This window comes from Typopeltis vanoorti, chromosome 1, assembly GCF_054136105.1.
Source record: "Typopeltis vanoorti isolate ZY-2024b chromosome 1, IOZ_Tvanoo_1.0, whole genome shotgun sequence".
In the NCBI taxonomy this organism is placed as follows: Eukaryota; Metazoa; Arthropoda; class Arachnida; order Uropygi; family Thelyphonidae; genus Typopeltis; species Typopeltis vanoorti.
Genome location: NC_143549.1, coordinates 72,627,227 through 72,648,706, shown reverse-complemented (window position 1 = coordinate 72,648,706; position 21,480 = coordinate 72,627,227). Strand labels below are relative to the sequence as shown.

The 21,480-nt window shown below is 36.1% G+C and overlaps 1 protein-coding gene across 4 annotated transcripts in view; it reads left to right on the top strand.

Annotated features, from left to right (window-relative positions):
- Window positions 1–21,480, top strand: part of LOC150110083 (contactin-like) — a 690,381-nt gene that overhangs the window by 205,772 nt on the left and 463,129 nt on the right. For all 4 annotated transcript variants that reach the window (XM_090391236.1, XM_090391210.1, XM_090391218.1 and 1 more), the window contains exon 8: window positions 4,548–4,640. In XM_090391236.1, coding sequence (XP_090247362.1) covers window positions 4,548–4,640 — 93 coding nt within the window. The remainder of the gene's footprint in view (window positions 1–4,547; window positions 4,641–21,480) is intronic.

The window sequence follows — 21,480 nt, the reverse complement described above, 5'->3', positions numbered from 1 at the left end:
TAAAGAGACAATGATTTGATCAACAGTTATTCTATTGATCTGACCTCTAGTGAAAAAAAAAAAAATAAAATAAATAAATGAAATAAAATAAAATAGCAACATAACAGCTATATTCTGTTTATGATGACATCAGAGAATTTTTTTTTATATAGATAGTTTTATTACAGCAAAAGTGATGTCCTAATTTAACATGAGAATTGTTATATTATATTTAAGATCCTAGATTACTTATAGTCCTATTTATAATTAACTCTTAGGGAGAAAAGTTATGTGGATAGAATATGTGCTTTCCATATTCTTGGGATTTTTAGACCATCATTATTATTAAGATTAGTGTGGTTGATAAGAACCGCGCGGTTAGCCTAGTGGCTTTGCGCTTCGCAACTTCTTTGAATCTTTCTGTCTCTCTCTCTCTCTCTCTAACAACTTACTTTCACTCAACATTCATTACTATCCTCTAAATCTACTACACTTCCTGATGCATTATCCATTTCCACATAACACTGATCTTCTTCATACTCAGTCATGCTTTGTCTTTCTCTCTCCCTCTCTCTCTCTCTCTCTCTCTCTCTTGTCTGGCATTCACTCATTTCTGACACACTGCAGCCACTTAAAATCACTGCCAGTGTCTATGTCAGAAAGCTCTTCCAATTTCCTATATTTTATGCACACATGCACTCCCTGGTCTCTTATCTGCTGCATTTCTAACTGCTGGGATGCAAACATGCTTCAAACTTTACATGCCACAAAATCTTGTAGTACACAGTGTAAACTGTAGTCCTTGAATGGTGGCAGACCAGGCTGTAATGTATTGGCAAACTGACTTACAAAGTCTGTTTGTAACACAGTACGAAAACAGTGACAAGATATACTAGAAAAAAATTGTTATTTTCTTTGGCCCTCATGGGATCACAAGACTCATTCTGGGAGGTCAACACCAGTGGTATGATAGTCAAATCTATCATACCACTCTTTAATCATCCACTGTTTGCACTTTCACCACTCTTTCAGACAATGATTTCCATGCTCCTGTCAAAAAAAATACTCCTTAACTTTTACTGATTGCTTCCTTTTGCAAAAAACTTGCTTCTTAACCTTTTATTCACCATCTCCTTTTGTAACTTCTAGGTATGGCCCTTTACCCTTGTTCTTTTCCCTCATTCTACCATATGAAAAATCTCTCCAGAGTTAATAACCCTTCAACAGCTTAAAAGTCTCAGTAATATCCCCTTCCCCCTTTGCTTCTGTCCACAAAACTCTGTAGTCTGCATGCCCCTCAGTCTATTCTCGTAATTGGTTGTTATAGGATCCATACTGGAGAGGTTCTACAGAAAATAGTGGGCGATCAGGGGAGAACCAGAGGTCGTTCCTAGAAACTGTATAAAGAGGATGTGAATAGGGGAGTGAGAAGCAGGTTTTTTCATGCAGAGTTGTGAATGATTGGAATGCCTTTCCTGAGAGTGTGTTATCTGCAGAGAATTTCAGTGTGTTTAAAGCACAGTATGATGAGCTGTGTGTATGATAAAAAGACCTCCCAGATGAGTCTTTGACTCCATGGGATAATAATAATAATAATAATGAATGTTATACATTCTTAATATCATTTTTTTGTTACCTGTAAACTATCTGCAGCCAATTATGATCTAACCAGAAAAAAGCTCCTTGTAAATTTAGAACAAATACTTTCATGATTTATATCAAAACTTGTCTTTTTTCTCTGACACTACATTTGATATGGAGATATCAATATAAAAACCAGACTCTAATGATATTGCAAGTAAGATAAATATATAAAAATATGATACCAGTTTTAACTTATCCTTCTGAAACAAGAGCTGAAATAGTTAAGATCAAACAGCTAAACTCTACTACAGAAATGAAAACTCTTAGGAAAATTTTAGAAAAACAAAATTTGCTGGAAGTTGTGTAAGAGTGTACTTAGTATGGGTGTGCAGACCAGATTTTTTGCATAGAGAGTGGTGAGTGGAATGTGTTGCAAGAATGTTGTGCGTTTCCTGACAGTGAATGGATTCAAAGAGAGGTATGAGGATTTGTGTGTATAATGGTTAATTTGGGTCTACCACAATGAGTTTCCAGACTCCATGGAGATGCCATAAAATAATAACAACCAGTGAAGAAATGGATATCACAGAAAAAAACTACAAGTATTACTAGAAGACTTGTTCAAAGAGCACAATGGAAAGCTAGATTACAATGAACATTTTTATAAAGAACTCAAGAAATGTAAGAATTTCTTGAGTTTTTGAGAGAAAAACTGTCTTTGACATTATATAAAAGAGCATACAAGGATCAAGAGTCACAGATCTGATTATTTTTTTTTAGGATGTTATTGTTAATAGGGCATGGCATTTTCTTCCACTTAGTTAAAGTGATCGATAAAATTATATAGATAAAATTATTCCAGGTGATCATTTGGGTGATGATCTTTGATATGAAGACTAAGGCCCATGATTATGAAAAGCTTAGGAGACTGCTAGAGATAGCAGGAAATAAGGAATTAAGTGGAAAGGAGATAAATACTGCTTGTGCACTGATCAGGAGATATTTACTCATCAATTTGTGTTATATATTTCAAAGATCAAAAAAAAAAAAGGTTGTAAGGTAGGTATCAAATGGATGGATGACATGATTAAGCATGACATTGTGTAGTAGAAGAAGAAGAAGGCAGCACAACATGAATAATGGTAATAATCAGTTTGCATGAAGAGTATGAAGAGCAGGTCAGAAAGGATACTTATTTGGTAAGGACAGAACGTGCAATATGAGCAAAAATTAGCAATTCTTCTACTGCTCGAGTATAGAGGAAATGGGAAAGGATGGTAAGCAAGCAAAAGGTATATGAAAAAGTAAATAAGTATGTAAACTTGATGTCAATAAGGCAGCAAGACACATTCCCATGCATCTTAAGAGAATGTTCCAGGCAGTTAATGGCAACCTTGGCATTCCTGTTGAACAAGAGTCTTGCAACAGCATAAGTCCAAACGATTGGAAGGAGGATAAAATTATTCCACCTGACAAAAGTAGTGATAAGTCTGGTACTACAAGTTATAAGCCAGTCTGCATATCTGGAACTGTTGTGAAAGTGTTGGCGAGGCTGGTGAGACTTAGGATGCAGAAGTGGATTGATAACTGCAGTATTTTCTGTGATGGTCACCATGGGTTTATTAAGGGAGGGTTAATGTTTTATGAACTTATGTACTATAACAAGGTGGTGAACTATTGGACATGGGAGATATACATACATACAGTGGTATACTTAGATTTTGCAAATATTTTGGTAGATTGTCACATGACAAGTTGCAAACTCAATCAGAACAGATGACAGTGGATACTAGATTAATGAATTGGATAAGTGATTGACTATCAGATAGATAACAGCAAATTGTGTATATAAGGACGCAGTATCCCAAAAGAGGAATATCACTACTGGTCTGCTGAAGGGGTATGTTTTGGGACCAATGTTGTTTAACTTTAACTTGCATATTAATGATATCAGGATTTGGTTTAACTGGAGATATGCACTTAAACTTATCCCCAAACTCTTCGGTTTTGCTGAAAATACAAACTGAGGGAGAATGATGAGGAGTCAAGCAGATGTTGTGGTCTTATAGGAAGATTTCATAGAGTGTATGAGAGAACTTGCAAGTGGAAATGTCAGTTCACTGTTGCAAAGTATAGGGTTCTGAAATTCAGTGGGTAAGAGTGAAATGCAAAGTATACAGTTGCTCAAAATATTTTGAACGAAAGAAGATCTGAGAGTGATAGTGGTGGATAGGAACCTGAAATTTAGGGGGTAAAATTTACAAGTTATGAATTCATTAGATTGGATGATGATGTGAAGGACCTTAACATGCAGGAAAAAAATGATTTTGATAATGCTTCATATGGATTATTGCACACAGATTTTGTCACCTGCATGGGTGACAAAATCTGTGCATAATAATCCATATCAGAAAGAGTCCAGAGAAGTTGACTAAGGTTGAATGTGGTCTTTGAAATATTAAAGCACACTGAAGGAATGAAGGCAATCTGCAAATCCTTATGAATTAGAAGGAGAGGGAATATGATTGAGACATATGAGTTAATAATGGGTGTTACTCAGTTTATGTGGAAGATATGGATAGAACAAAAGGTCTTTCCTTATAATTTTTCCCCAAAATGTATAACTATAGTGTGAGTAATTGAAAGTGGATAAGATGCTTTTCATGGAGAGTAGTTAGGGAGTAGAATGCATTGGCTGAGAACGTGGTGAATGCTGACATGTGAATGAGTTTAAAGTACTGTTTGATGAGCTTTGTGTGTAATGATACATGCCTGTGGCAAATGAGTTTTTAGACTCCATGGAGATCTATTGTTAATAATAATAATAATAATAATAATAATAATAATAATAATAATAATAATAATATATTATAATAATAATATAAACACCATAGTCAACAATGGTGGAAGACATGCCATCAATTTTCATCAATTAACAAGCTAAATTATGTGTTTATATTTTAGTAGTGTTTCTGTTTCATTAGATATTGAGAAATTTAATATGAAGCAACCTATTGAATATGGGAAAGAGAACTTGGGAAAATCAATTTCATGCAGTTCTTCTGTGCATTATCCAAGTATGTATTATGTGTTTATGTATATATAAATAAATATATATATATATATATATGTATGGATAGGTATTTGTCTTAAAGTAGAAAGAAATATTATTTTTTGATGCTCATGAGATTATTGCCTTATCCCATTCAATAATGTGCATAATTACAATATTATCTTTGTTATCAGAAATTTGAATATATATAATTTATGATTTTCCAAATATATATATATATTGAATTAGTAGAGTGCCAGGAGTGCAATGCCATTTCTTATTTTTCCATTTCTTCAGTGTTGTTAGTTGTGCTGTAACATAAGAAATTGTGAAGGATCTTAGTAGTGCATGGAAAATGGTCAAGCATATTTGAAGGAAGTAGTATCAGATTGCATACACAGATGTCAGATATATCAAGTGGGAATCAAATGGACATATAGTGTCATTCAACAGGATCTGAAAAAAAAAAAAAAAAAGAAATGGTTGTGCTGGGAATTTAAAGAGAAATGTGATCAGGGAGCTCATGTGCATTACAAAGTATAGGCAAGAATGGTGACCAACATATTAAGAAAGGCAGAATCAGAGGAAAAAGAGCAAATTAGCTGAGCAGGCCAAAGGAAATTATTATTATAATTGGAGTTATTGTAATAATAGATATGACCAGAGCATATATGGAAGTATAGGTAGATGAACCAGAGGTGCCCAAGATATTAAAAAATGTTCTGTTTCATAAAGCACCCCAAACAGAAATAGCAAACCATATGGTGATCATCATCTCAGGAGTGTTGGCAAGAAATGGGAAAAGTTAGTTATTAAAATAATTCAGGAATAGGTGGATAGGAATATGACACTGTACTCAGGACTGTAATTACACTTTTTTCCCCAAGCATGGCAGGGCCTGAGGCACTAGAATGCTCCAGGGCACTTCCTTATTGTTTGGGCACTCCCTTAAATTGACCCTAATTTTTCAGGGCTCCCAGCTAGAGCCTCGTGCACCTGTGCATAAGTATGGCCCTGACTAATGTGGCAATATGCTTTGTGAAGGATAAGTTATACCTCAGTAATTTACTTACTATTTGTAATAAAGTGAAGCTCAGGTATGCATAAGGTTGAAAGCTATATAACTGGGAGGAGACATCCATGTAGTCTTTTAAGAAATATGGAGACTAGGGATTTTGACCTAATGTAAAACCCTTACTTTCTCGTCATGCAACCTGTTAGTAAGTATCTAGCTGGGTACCACTGAATGAATGAGGATAGACTGCCAGTCTGGAATTTAGCCAACCAAACTGTATTCTTATTGGCTTAAACCAAAACAAAATTATGAAGCAGAATTAGAGATGTACCAGATAGTCAAAATTAGGGTGACCAAAACAAAGAAGACAAAAACAGATGAGATTTCTAAATAGAAATAGGAGATGGTATATTCAGGCAATAATAAACAGAGAAAGAAAGAAGTAATTGTAGTAGTCAAAACTTGAAAACGAGGATAATATTTTTGATTGGTGGGAAATATTCAGTAGAGTTATGGGAAAACATCAGATTGGGGGAATTAGATAGTGATACATATTTGTGCCTCTGGTCTCAGAGAAGGATCAAAGTTCAAGAATTTTTTAAGTCATTAGAATAGGAAGACACCAGGAAAAGGTATCTTTGAGATCTAAACAGTAGTGCATGAAATGAATACTATGTATATATGGATGTTTTGGGAAAATTATTTGGAGAAAGGAATGAAGCTAATAATAATGGTAAGTACTGGATTTTTGTATTGGATATGATCTAGTCATTATTAATACCATGTTCCAACATAAAAATGTGAACAAATTCACATAGCGGGGAAGACTACAAAAATTAAGAAAAGGTTCATTGACTGTGTTAGTGTTGTCTTCACACTGGTTCAAGTAACACAAGTATGCAGGGAACTTCAAAAAGGAAGTGATCACCATTTAGTTTTGAGCAGGGTAAAATTAAATATCATGCTGAAGATATATAAGAAAGTTTTAAAAAATATCAAAGTTGAGAAACTTGGCTACTAGGTGGCAAGTAGCATTTTTAGATATGAGTGTTGCTGTGTGATGTTTGAGAATGAAATGAAGTGTTTGATTAAATATTTTTAGCAGTATTATTTTAAATTCTTTGTTTCTTGTTTAGTGCTCTTGAACAAAATGGCAGTGAAATGGAGGTCATTGCGTAGGTCAAATGCAAAATGGAGATTGTTGCAAAAGACAAAAAAGTTAATGGTGTGTATTTTTGAGAATGGTGCAGTGCTGTGAATGTAATATGTATATGTAGCAAGATGTTGCTGATGTTTATGTGGAGAGGTTGAATAAGTTTAAGAATCAAATATGAGTATTCAAGAAGTGCAATATGCTGGTGGACCACAAGGCTTGTTTGAATAAGAGTAGGGAACATAGTGTTGTAAGTGAAATGTAAGTGGATGGCAGAGAAGACTGTGTGAATGTTAAGAAAGCAGGTAAAACTGATGATGAACAAAAGTGTGCAACTGACCATAAGAAAGTGTGCAAGAATGATGTTGAAAAACAAAATGCAAGTATTGGTAAGATGATGAGCACAGCTGACATTGAAAAAAACATGTGCGACTGAGAATAAGATAGTGAGAGAGAAGGATAACAAAAAAATGATGCAAGATTTGAAAGCCAAGTTGATGAAGATGAGGCAAGAGATAAAGCAAATGCAGGATGAAATGAAATGAGGAGAACTATAGATATGTATGGAAGAATGAAGAAGACTGAAATGGATGATGTTCGAATGAAAGGGGGTAATGAAAGAGTGCCGTTGTATGGGGATTCAGTTAGTGGCATGGTGAATGAGAAGGTGCAAAGTCTATTTTCTGGGAGATAGAATACATACAGTGCTTGATGCATTGGATATTCATAATAAGCAAGCAAGAGTTACTAGCAGTAATAAAAACAAATGACTTCACTGGGAATAAGGAGAATGATGAAAGTTTCCCCATTTGGTTATACTATCAATTAAAGATGCCAATAAATTATATTCTTGGTTTCATCCTTTATCCAAGTGTCAGCAAACAAAGTTTGCACATGAATTAACTTCAAGACTGGGCAACTCATATGTAGAGACTAATGACCTTCCCATATGACTTCTGATTACTTCAACCTTGTTATCACTTCTGGGTCTGGCTCCCACCTCAATAAAGGTTGACAGTCTGGGTAGTGACTCTTCCCATAATGCCTAGCATTATACATGTCTTTAAGGATATGTGTTTTGCATTATTATTATTATTATTATTACGGGCAACTTCAAGGAGTCGATAGACTCATCGAGGGGGGGCCCTAACATTATGTCAAGAACAACTATTCGACATTCATACAGTATCTATCATACCTTGCATTGAACTCATTCACAGTCATGGCACCCACAACAGACTCTGGCAGCTTATTCCACTCATTCACCACTCTCCAAGTAAAAAACCTAGCTCTAACACCCTTGACCCTTGCTAACCACACTCTTGCCCAGCTTCCATATATGGCCCCTAGTCCTCCCACCACCAGTCCTATTCTCAAAAATATCTTCTGAATTAATCTTATAGAAACCCTTCAGTAATTTGAATGTTTCAATCATATCACCCCTTTTCTGCCTATCAACCAATTTCTGCAACTAACAAATCTAAATCTTCAACCTGTTCTCATAAGGTTCATTCCATAGACCTGCTATCATCTTGGTCACTCGTGTCTGGATCCTCTCCACCTCCTCCCCATAAAGAAGAAACCCTGGCACCCATATCTGGGTGCAGTAGTCTAGATAGAGGTCTTATCAAGGGCTCAATACAGAGGAACAATAACCTGTTTGTCTCTGCTTGTTAAAGTATTTTCAGCAACCAAGTAATTTGATGAGCTGATTTAGCCACTTTTGCAATGTGCCCCCCCCCCCCATCCACCAACACTCCCAAATTCTTGGCCTTGTCAATCTCCTGGAGTACGGTTCCACCAATGTGATATACTGCTGCTAATCTTTTCATCCCAAAATGCATAACCTTACACTTTGCCACATTAAATTGACATACATTCTCCTTAGCCCAGTCCTCCAAACTATCCAAATCATCCTGCCAAGCCATATTTGGATACTAAGGCTTTGGATACATATGGGATATTAAGGCAAGTGATGTGAAGTCACTAGCCTCTATATACGGGTTACCTAGTTAGGAAGTTATTTCATGTGCAAACTTTGTTTGCTTGCACTTGGATGAACGATTAAACCAAGAATATAATTAATTGGCATCTTTAATTATTTAATTACATTATTTTTTTTATTTACGTTCTTATGTTCTGTTAATTAATAGAAAGTAAGACTGGATATCAGGAGGTTGTTGAGAAGAATGACGGATAATAGCGTGATGGGAAAGGGTAGTCAATGTGTTGCATAGATATTATAGTGATGAGATGAGGCTGAAAGCAAGGATTATGAATGATATATAGTCGTGGAAATGTGTAAAGAGAAAGAAGTAGAGTTTGTGAATACGTGGTGGTGTGCAAAGAGAGATGATAAAGATGACATAAACTTTAAAGATAAAGATATTCTATATGTCTGGAATAATAACTTTGAAAGATTGTTAAATGAAGAGGGAATGACACAATAATATTATAAAATATTCAAAAGAAATGCAATGCATATCAGGAGTGTATGAATACTGAGGGTAGACAAAGGCATCAGAAACTTTATACTTGAAAAAGCAACTGAAGTAGCGAATATTTGACCAGAAATGACAGTGTGTGCCATTTAGTGAAAGGCCATTGAAAGTTGCTGCTGAGAATATGTTTTATTTTTGTGGTAAAGTATCGATTTTTCAATTTGTGTTTTGGTATAGTTCTGTTAATTTTACATAGCTTAGTGTAAGTGGGAGATTGTAGAGATTTGTGTTTTAGAAACAGATTTTTATTTTTACTATTTTTGAAACTTGTGGTCAATGATGACAAAATGTACTATGAACAAGATCAACACATCACACAGCATGAAATTCAAACATAATTAACAACATGGACTTTTCAAGAATGTTACATTCTCGAAAAGTCCATGCTGTTAATTATGTTTGATTAACATAATTATGTTTTAAAATTATGTTAATTCATAATTTATAATTTAATAATCAAATGTAATTAACATAATTATGTTTGACATAATTAACATTATGTCAAACATAATGTTAATGAATAATTATGTTTGATTAACTGTGGAACCTAAGGAAGGGCAGAATGAAAAAATTAAAGAAATGATTGATAGACTGACAGATAATGTAATGGCTAAGATGCAAGACTTGAAAAATGAGTTGATTAGAATGAAAAGTGAAATTAATAATATGCATAGTGAGATGAGAAATTTTGGTGAATAAGAATGGACACTTATAAAAGGTTAAGATGAAGGAAAAAGTGAATGACTCAAGAATAGCAATGTATAGAGAATTAACAGAATAATTGATGCATTACATAAGAGAAGCATATGTGAAAGTGAACCTGGTGATGGTGGCTGTTAGAAAAAAATGGCTTGTTTAGACATAAAAAGCATGTAAGAATGGATAATATCAGGAGACTGTTGAGGAAAGTGAAAGGTAATAGTGTGGTTGGTGTGTTGCCTAGGTATGATAATGGTGGGTTGAAACGAAGAGCAGAGATCATGAATGATATATTGGCAGAGCTGTGTGAGGAGATGGAATGGAAGTTTGTGAATGTGTGGGGTGCATTATTATTATTATTATTACACCCTCCATGGAGTCAAGGGTGTAATTATATCATCATGAGAAGTTCATTCAACTGACAACAGTGTTCCATTACCAGAATGGAACACATACTGGTAATGGAAAACTGACAATTCTCCATGTAAAAAATCTACTCCTCACACCCCTCTTCACCACACTTTTACGTAGCTTCCAGGAATGACCTCTGGTTCTTCCCCTTTCACCTTCTACTCTATTTATAATCCCCTCTGAATTAATCAGATAAAATCCTCTCACTAACTTAAATGTCTCTATCATATCACCTCTCTTCCTCATATCCACCAAACTCTGAAATAAACATTTCTTCAACTTATATCTCCATAGCCAGCATTAGAAACTCCTGATATTGTCGTGACCACTCATCTCTCGACACTCTCCAATGTCTCTACATCACATTGAAAACCAGGTGACCAGATCTGAACACAACAGTCCAAGTGTGATCTGACCAGTGCCTTATGCAGAGGCACAACCACTTCCTTATCCTTACATGTTAGAGTGCTTCTTATCAGAGCAGCACTATGATGTGCAGCCTTTGCAACACTTGCAATATGCCCTCTAAACTTCAGTCTACTGTCAACCATCACTCTCAAATCTCTAATCTCATCCACTTCCTACATTATGGCACCATCGATATAGTACACAGCCTTATTTTTCTGCACTCCAAAATGCAACACTTTGCACTTATTGATATTAAAACTACAACCCTACTCCTTTGTCCAAGTAAAAATTTTTTCAAATCTTCTTGAAGGGATTTAACATCAGCAGTGCTACTTATAATTCTTCCCAACTTTGCATCATCAGCAAATAACTGAAGATTCCCCAGCCAGTCCACATGATATATCGTTGACACACAAGAAGTTAAACAGCAGGGGCTCAAGAACAGAACCCTGGGGTACACCACTGGTTATCCTCCTTTTTTTGAGTCACCTCCATCATTCACAACCTGCTAGTATCTTTCAAAGAGAATCTCTGATCCATCTAACCATCAATATACTATCTATTCCCATCCTCTGCAGCTTGTACACCAACTTACCATGGCAATCTATCAAACCCTTTTGCAAAGTCTAAGAATATTACTGTATATGATGCAATCTCTTATCTAACACACTTGTCACCTTATCATAAAATGCAAATAAATTACTAAAACAGGACCTACACTTTATTATTATTATTATTTAGGCCTCCAATGAGTCAAAAGATTTATCGTAGGAGGTCCCTCCTAGGAAACACAAATTCTATCATACCACACTTTAAACTCATTGACCTTTCTCGCTCTCCCCACTCTATCAGGCAATGCATTCCATGGTTCAACCACTCTCCATGCAAAGAAACCACTCCTCACCCTCTTGCTCACAGTTTTCTTTTTTAACTTCCAGGGAAGGCCTCTTGTCATCACTCCTTCCCGCTGTTCAAGCAAGCGAAAGAACTCCCCAGTGTCAGCCCTGTAACCACCTCTCAACAGTTTAAAAGTCTCAATCATATCACCTCTCCTTCTTCTATCCACCAAACTCTGCAGTCCACATTCCCTCAGCCGATCCTTATAACTAACATTGTACATTCCTGAAACTGTCTTTGTTATCTGCCTTTGTACTCTTTCCACAGTTAATTCATCCCCTTCAAATCCTGGGGACCAAATCTAAGAACAATAGTCTAAGTGTGGTCTGATCAAGGTGTTATACAATGGAATGATAACTCTTTTATCAATGCATGTCACCGTCCTTCATAGTATTGAAACAATCCTCTGGTTTACCTTCACCACCTTTGCAATATGTTCTCTGAATTTCAGTTTTCAATCAATCATAACCCCATATCTCTTGTCTCCCCTACTTCCTCCAGTATAGCTCCTCCCACAGAGTATGCTGTGTCCCATCGATGTGTTGTCCCAAACCTCAAGACCTTACATTTTGCTTCATTAAACCGACAACCCATTCATTTACCCATCTGTCTAGCTTTTTCAAATCCTCCTACAGGACTACCACATCTGCACTATTACTTATATTCCTTCCCAGCTTCACATCATCTGCAAACAACTGAATATCCCTCCCTGCAATCCACTGACAATGTTATTGTTTTAAAGGTGTTATATCTTGTTATTTTCCCTTTTATGTGGTTTTTATATCGTATCGTCCTTTACAGCTTTTTTACACCTTAAGTTTTACTTGTACCAGGCGTTAGCTTCCAACAAATTTATTTATCTTAAATCGACTGTGCCAGCTGGTGACTAGTTCCTGATACTTAGGCTTACTTTAATAACTATCTCTACAATATTACTTGGCAATGATAACACGTGGTATGCAGTCGTGTCTCCCCCATTACTTACACAAATGTCTGCCCCCTACTTACACAGGTTCGAACTTTTAATAAGTGGTAGGTCAGTCTCAGTTAACAGAACATACAAACTTTGATATAAAATAATGCATTTTAATACAACTAATATTCATATACAGGAAATCAAGCAATAATAATAATATACAAGAAATAAGTTCATGCACACATGCAATGGGCTCATTCAATCCCTCTCACGTATTTCATAAAATACAGGTTCATGCAATCATAATTCAGGAGCATTAGTTAATCAGTGTTACCTCCGTGGTTTATGCTAAGATTGAATGATACTCCTGTTGTTATACAAGTTCTGGCAATATTAAATTAATCAAATTATAAATGATACGTTTACTCAATCTTATCAATTACAAATCTTATGAGAGGTAAGCTCCTTGCGATAAGACTTATGCAAATCACAGGCTCAATGTGAGCAGTACCTTCATTCAATGTATTTTATATAATACTTCATTTTTTAAACTGTTCCATTAAAAGTTCACACAAACACAAATTTACAAGTCACAGCAGGACGGTCCTATCAAGACGTTCAGTCCAAAACGGATCTTCTAGTCAGGTCAAGGAGAGCTATGCTTAAGGTTTTCCCCTTTCTCTTTGTTCACTCTTGTTTTACAGCACTTCTTTTGCATATAGGGTAAGAAACATTTGCCTTACTGGTTAATCTCCTTGGTGAAGTCGTCCCTTGGTTTTATGTCTGATCTTTCCTTGGATATGGCAAGACTTCCTTGTCATTCCGCTGTCTTTCTTTACTCATTCCTTTTGAAGTGTTGAGTCCTTCGAAGTCGTCACATTGGTGGTAACTCACCAATGGCCCTGTCTGCTGGTTCCTTGTTGTTCAGTTGGACGACCTGTATGCATCGGGACCCACTGCAACGTGGAGGGTTGCTGGACACCGGCGACAAGCTTCCTCAGCCTTCATGGCCTTCTCACTGGAACACAGGAAAAATGCAGCAAACAAGAGAGTGTTTGAAGTGCGTGCCGCTCCTTATATCTTAGCGGCGAGCGCCCCCTCTCTCTCTCTCTCTCTCTCTCTGTCTACGTCATTCACTCAGCCGTCTTTGATTCATCAGATAAGGTCACGTTCTTTACTCGGCATCTATTTCGACAGAACTGTTACGGCAGGGGTTACTGGGTGACTTTGCGGGTTTTCTGCTGTTATGGACTAATACGTAATGATCAGGCCTTCTGCTGATTGGTTGACATGAATTTTCCCAGTACTGGGTATTATTCTAAAACAATATTTGAATTATATTACACGAACATTTTCAATTAAATTAATACACTTTACATTTACAAGTTAGTTATTGCCTGTCTATGTCTGCTCTTGAGAGTTTAAGCATGTCTTTATGTTAAGATTCTGTTCTTTCATGTTGTGTCTGAAACAAATGGCAGATACATGGTGGACCAGTTATTTCTGACACAACAAAGGTTAAACAATATAGGTCCCAGTACTGAGCCTTGTGGGACCCCACTTGTAACCTTCTGCCTCCATGAAACTGCCCCACCATATACAACTCTCTGATACCTATCGGACAGCCCATCCTGAATCCAATTGACCAACCTGACATCCAAGCCTTTGTGCTGCAACTTAAATATCAGCTTATCATGTGGCACCCTGTCACATGCTTTTGCTAAATCCGAGAAAATGGCAGTAACCTTTCCCTCATCTACTGCTCTTGTAACTTTATTATAAAAGGCTAGCATATTACTAAAACAGGAGCTCCTCTTCACAAATCCATGTTGACTCTCACAGATAACATTACCCTCATCTGTCCAATGTTGTATACGGTCCCTAACTAATTTCTCCAAGATCTTAACAACTACTGATGACACACAAACTGGCCTATAATTGGACACTTCCATTCTGCTACCATCCTTATGCAATGGTACTATCTTACCTTCCTTCCATTCCCTGTGTACCTTTCCTACAGCCAGCCTTTCATTGAAAATCCAGGTCAAGGACACTGTCAGTTCCTTAGCAAATTCTCTCAAAACTCATGGTGAAATACTATCCAGTCCCACAGCTTTACTGACATCCAGAGTATTCAGTATTTGGAATACCCTCTCCTCCTGTACCTTTAAACTTCAAACCTGCCCTATCCCTCTAGTATTAAATATTTACTCCTCCAGGATGAAATAAACATTTTATTGGTGTATTTCATCTTGGAGGAGAACAATTCCACTACGTCCTCTGCATCAGTCACTCCATTCCCATTTTTATCCCACAATGTGATTCTTCCACCATCATTTCTTCTTCTACTGGCACTATCTACTTACCACATAGCTAAAAATTCCCTAGGATTTTATATGGATCTTAGGGCCAAATTTACAGATTTATAAATCCATTCTGACCATCATAAAGAATGCTGTGTCCATCAACTCAATTCTGTATTCTATTCTATTCTTTACTAATATCTCCAACACCTTGCCCACAACTGCAGGTATACAGACTGGCCAATAGTTGAAGACTTCTGTCTTAGAACCATGCTTGTTGATGATACTATTTTGTCTTCTTTCTACTTCTTAGGAACCCTACCCACTGTGCGACTTTCATTAAATAACCAGGTCAAGGGCATAACCAGTTGTGGTGCATATTCTTTAAGAATACATAGTGATATATCATCCATTCCCACAGCCTTATTCACATCTATCCCAACTAACATCTGATGCATCTCTGTTTCTTTTACTTCCAATTCTCCTAATACTCGCTTCTCTTCTATATATTGCACCGGATCATTAAAACTAGTAATGATATATGCTTATAAAATACTTGTTCAATAATTCCACTATATCCTTTGCAGCTGTTAGTCTGCTGCCATGACTATCCACCAATATTAATCTGCCATAATTATTCTTCCTCTTGCTTGCCATGTAGCAGAAAAATTCCCTTGAGCTAACCTTGGACTGACCAGCCAATCTCCACTCATGCACCTTTTCTTTCTTTACCATGCTCATCACCTTTCTAGCTTGCACTTTATTCTCTTTATGGATCTGATCACCACCAACTGTCTTCTACCTCCTCCATAACATTTTCTTTTCCAGCACAGCTTGCTTGATTTCACTGTTCATCCATTTCACTCCTACTCTATTTACTTGCTTAACCCTTTGTATGCAGTCATACATTGCTTTTGTCAGATACTGCTTTGTGACTTTCCATGTAATCTTTTTTGCTCAGCTCATCTACCCAATGTACTATCGCTAACTGACTACAGTGCTTCTTATAATCACCTGCGTTATACTTCCACGTATGACGCAGGTGATTATAAGAAGCACTGTAGTCAGTTATGGAATTTCTCAGAGATACTTATCTCTCAGAAATTCCACAAACTCGCTCTCTTTGTTCCCATACACTCTCTTCTCCTTCCAGTCTATATTCCTGTAATTAAAGTCTCCCATCAGGATCATCTTCTGTTTTACTCCTTCTTCTCTTCTCTTCTCTTCCCTATCAGTATTCTCTTCATTTTCTGGCCTATAAGAGTATCCTATCAGATTTACTGACCTGTGTATCTGATAGGATATACAGGTTAGTTATTTCAACTTCACACCACAAAGATTCAAAATCTGTGCATGCACCATCAACTTCCACACTTTGCAGATACAGTTCCTCTGCAATCATTAACAGCACCCCCCCCTCCTCTTTTCACATCTTCATCCTTCCAGAAAATTATACTAGGGTGGTCTGAAAAGTTCTCAGCCTAACAATGAAAAAACGAATTTATAATTTCAAAATTATTTTTATTTTTCAACATAATCTTCCTTAACACTAATACATTTATTCCAGCACCATTATCTCTTCCCTGTAGTGGTTCTCAATAAGATCTGCAAAATTCCCCTCTACAGCTGCAATCACATCTTGATTAGAAGAAAAACGTTGACCAGCGAGAAAGAGATTTAGTTTTGGGAAGAGATAGAAGTCAGAGGGAGAAATTTGGACAATAGGGTGGATGTTCCAACAATTCATAATGCAGATCCCTTAATTTTTCCATTGCCAAAACACCTTTGTGGGCAGGTGAATTGTTCTGATGAAAAATGATTATTTTTTCTTCTGCAAACTGGGTCTTTTCTCACGAATTTTTTTTGTCTAGTCGGGTTAAAAGATCGGAAAAATATTCCCATGTTATTGTTTCACCCTTTTCAAGATAATTAATAAACAAAATGCCTTTAGCATCCCAAAACACCGATACCATGACCTTTCCTGCTGATGGAACCGATTTTGTCTTCTTTGACACTGAATAACCAGCTTCTGTCCACTGTTTTGACTGCTGTTTGGATTCTGGTGTATAATGGTGAGCAGCACCCACCTTGCGCAAAACTTTTTCATATGCAATTTTTCATGCAAAATATATCCTGCATGTTCTTTTGAAATGCCTATAGTCTGAGCAATTTCATGCATTTTGACTCGCTGGTCATCCAATACCATATCGTGCACTTGATTAATGATTTCTGGTGTTGTTACACTTTTTGGATGTCCTTCACATGGATCATCTTCAAGGCCGGTAGGGCTACGTTTAAACTTGGCAGCCCATTTCTTAATTGTTGAAAACAAAGGAAAAGAGCGCTCATAAACTTTTATGAACTTCAAATGAATTTCTTTTCCCTTTAAACTTTCTTTTACAAAGAATTTTATAAGTGCATCATACTCAATTTTATCCATTTCAAGGGATACAGACAACACTTTTGCTTCAGACAGCTGTATAAAACAAACTATTTGATAGAATGATTCAGTTTGGAAATTATGGACTTTACAACCATTTTATAAATAACTATTTTTAATTGTATATACAAATATACAAGGACAAGCTGAGTTACATTTCACACAGTAAGCTAAAGAAACAATGATTTGATCACCGGTTATTCTACTGGCATGACCTTTAGTGAAAAAAAAAAAAAAAAGGGAGTATACAGATAAAATTAATTAAATATTTAGAAACTACATCAAAGCTAAATTTTATTTAAGATAACAATCATGTCCTATTTTTAACATGACAGTTGTTATATTTGATTTAAGATTCTGGATTATCTACAGTCCTGTTTATAGTTAGCTCTTAAGAAGAAAGGTTTCATGGGTAGAATATGTACCTTCCATATGCTTGGGATTTTTAGACCATCATTATTGTTCAGATTGGGGTGGTTGATAAGAATCTCACAGGCTTCCTTAAATTTGCTTTCATACCATGTTTTGTTGTTATGTAAACAACTGGTGCTTTTCCAATCAATTCTATGTAAAGTGTTCAGAGCATGATCAGAAAGGCCTGCTTTACCATAGTTATTATATTTAATGTATCGTTTATGTTCCTTTTGTCTGATAGGAATTGTGCATCCTATTTCCCCTGTGTATGGTAGATTACAGGTGCCATAAATGCGGTATACTCCAGGTGGGCCAGCGGAGGAAGTGTCTTTGGATGAGTTGAGTAAGGTTTTTAATTTTGCAGAAGGTTTAAAGATGGCTTTGAGGTTGTATATCTTTAGTATTCTGTTTATTTTATCTGATGTCACTTTAATGCAAGGAATGGTTATAGTTTTATTGTAGTCTGGTTTATCTTTGTTTTATATTGAGCTCTTGTAGAGAATTATTTAAATTAAGGGGATATTAAATCCCATATTATTTCAAAGCCAAATAAGAAACTCAAAGATCGGAATCAAAGAGTTTCATGCCTAATATAGTAAACTATAAAAGTTTCGGCGGATCGTAGCGTAAGCTAAAGCACATAGTTCAACACTAGGGCAATGTGGGCAATAATGTGTGATTTAATATCCCCCTTAATTTAAATAATGTTACATCGCCGAAGTGAGGCCTATTGGCTCTTTATATTTAAGTAATTTATGGGTACACCTTTTTGACAACTCGTATAGCAAGGTATATAAGTTCTTTTCGCTATAACCTCAGTATTATCTAGGTCTACCTACTCACTGATGAGACCTCAATAAAGGTTGAAACAGGTCTGGGTAGTGACCTTCCATCATAAGGTATAACATCATACATCTCCTAGGAGGTGTGTTTTACATTATGAGAAATACTAAGAATAGTGATCAGAGTTTTACCCACCTTTGCTATGAGTTGCCCTAGTGTTGAACTATGTGCTTTAGCTTGTGCTACAATCTGCCGAAACTTTTATAGTTTACTATATTTGGCATGAAACTCTTTGATTCCAATCTTTGAGTTTCTTATTTGGCTTTGAAATAACGTGGAATTTAATATCCCCTTAATTTAAATAATGTTACATTGCCGAAGTGAAACCTGTTGTTTCTTTATATTTAAGTAATTTATGGGTGCACCTTTTTGACAACTCGTATAGCAAAGTATAAAAGTTCTTTTCGCTATAACCTCAGTACTATAACCTTCCACCATAATGTATAACATCATACATCTCCTAGATGTGTTTTACATTATGGGAAATACTAAGAATACTGACCATAGCTTTACCCACCTTTGCTATGAGTTGTGCTAGTGTTGAACTATGTGCTTTAACTTATGCTACAATCCGCCGAAACCTTTATAGTTTACTATATTCGGCATGAAACACTTTGATTCCGATCTTTGAGTTTCTTATTCGGCTTTGAAATAATGTGAGATTTAATATCCCCTTAATTTAAATAATGTTACAATGCCAAAGTGAAGCCTATTGGCTCTTTATATTTAAGTCTTGTAGAGAATTTTGTTAATGGTGTTTTGGCTGTAACCATTTTTTAGAAAAGCATTGCTGATAACTTTAAATTCGTCTTTCATTGCTTGTTCATTGGAGCAGATCTTCAAATCCCTGTTTTTTAGAGTATTAATGATACCTAGTCTTTGTGTTGGGTGGTGGTAGGAGTTTATGTGTATATATTGGCCAGTATGTGTTGGTTTCTGGTACAGTGAAGGGAAGACTGCCAGAAGGAAGACGTGTGCCAAGTGTATCTAGAAAAGGAAGTATGTTCTGTTTTTCAATCTCAGTTGTGAACTATATGCATTTATGATTTTGTTTAGGTGCAACATTAAAAGAAAGGACTTGATAGAATGACTTGAAATTTCACATGGATGCTTATGATAGATTTACTAACTTTGAAAAAAAAAATCTTGCCAATAGTATTGCCATCTATGGTCAAGGCTGAGAGCATATCCTTCTAATTCTATTCCTGATATCACATCCTTCTCAGACAACCAAGTTTCACTTATTTCAGTTATTTTTGCACATACTGTCTCAAGCAATGCAACAAACTCAGCTCTCTTGTTTCGAATACTCCTTACATTTGTGTATAAACTTAACAATCGCTGTGTGTTTGAGGCAATTTTCTACCAGCACCAACATTCTCTATTCTACCTGATATACTACACCTCTCTCTCTTCAGTTTGACCACTCTCGTTTCCCTGATCCTGACTGTGATTTCATTTATACCTGGCTCATCTTCATCTTTATGCATTCCATCAATTTGTGCTGCTGCAGCCACATCTTTAACCTCATATCCATCTTCCTCCTGCCATACAATCTGGTAGACACTGATCATTTGCTACATTAACTTCTTTACTCTGCGTCTTCTCAAAAAACAATAGCCTTTCTAAATGCCCAATGCAAAACCCATTCAATTGTAATCCAGCAGCTTTATCCCATTCCAACTTCCCTTTAAATTCACTCCACAGATTTACAAATTGAATCCCCTTTGCCTCACACAACTCCGCCATCTTGCTATTCATTAACTCCGCTCTCCTTTTCAATTCACTGTCATCATATTTGGCAACATGTCTATGACTTTCCCAATAACACTATTCTTCTTTACCTGCTGCAACAACTTTCTCAAGTTTCTATCAACATTCTTTTTCTCTCCAATCAAGTTACTTATGCCCATGACTATCACTAATTTTGACTCCCGGTATTTCCTTTTCTGCAATGCATTGGTTATTTGCTTCATTTTTCCTCCAGGAAAGCATGGTTAGTAGACATTATTAGTAATCATACCTCTAATGATCAAGTCCCCATACACTGATATACGCCTATCCTTTGACTCTTTCTTTATTAACTTCCTCCTTCTTGTTATCACCAGCCATTCTCTCCTTTAGTTGTTTAATGTCCTCTTCGTGATGTTTCATTTCACTTTTCATTTTCACTAACTCCTGCCAAAGCTCTTCTACTAAGTTCCTGACATTTGCTCCCATTTCTAATTGCTCTAATCTATCCAGACACTTTTCACATAACACTTTCTTTCTTCTCATTTTGCCAAAACAGTCCACAAATCTTTCATATTTTTTGTTGCATACACATAGCAGTTTTCCCAACACATCCACTGGAAAAAAATCCATGGCAGAGCCAGATTTTTGTACAGAAGCCTTCCGTGTCACTGACGTATGTTTCTTTATGGATGCCATTTTCAGAAGCTGAAGCAGTACAACAAACAAGTAGCAAACACAATATAAACAACAAAAACTTTCAACAACAGCACCATTGAAGGACACTTGTATCCAAACTGAAAAAAAATGCAGCAGTTTTCATTAAAAAAAAAAAACCACACCATACACTAATTAAAAACACTTTTATAAGCACAACTGAAATCTACTGCTACGTTCACTCACACATGTAGAAAATATTTGAAGGAAAGATGGAAATATACAAAAGTGACGGGTTGCATTTGAATGAATTTGATGTAAGTCAGTTAGAGAGACTATTGCTGCAAGGAGGAACAAGTGATGTGAGCAAGAGAGCAGAGGAAGTAAGAGGTAAAGCAAAAAAAGATCAGAAGAGAGGAACTGGTTAGATTGAAGTGGTTGTAAATGAGATAACTAGTACTGAAACTGATAATAATA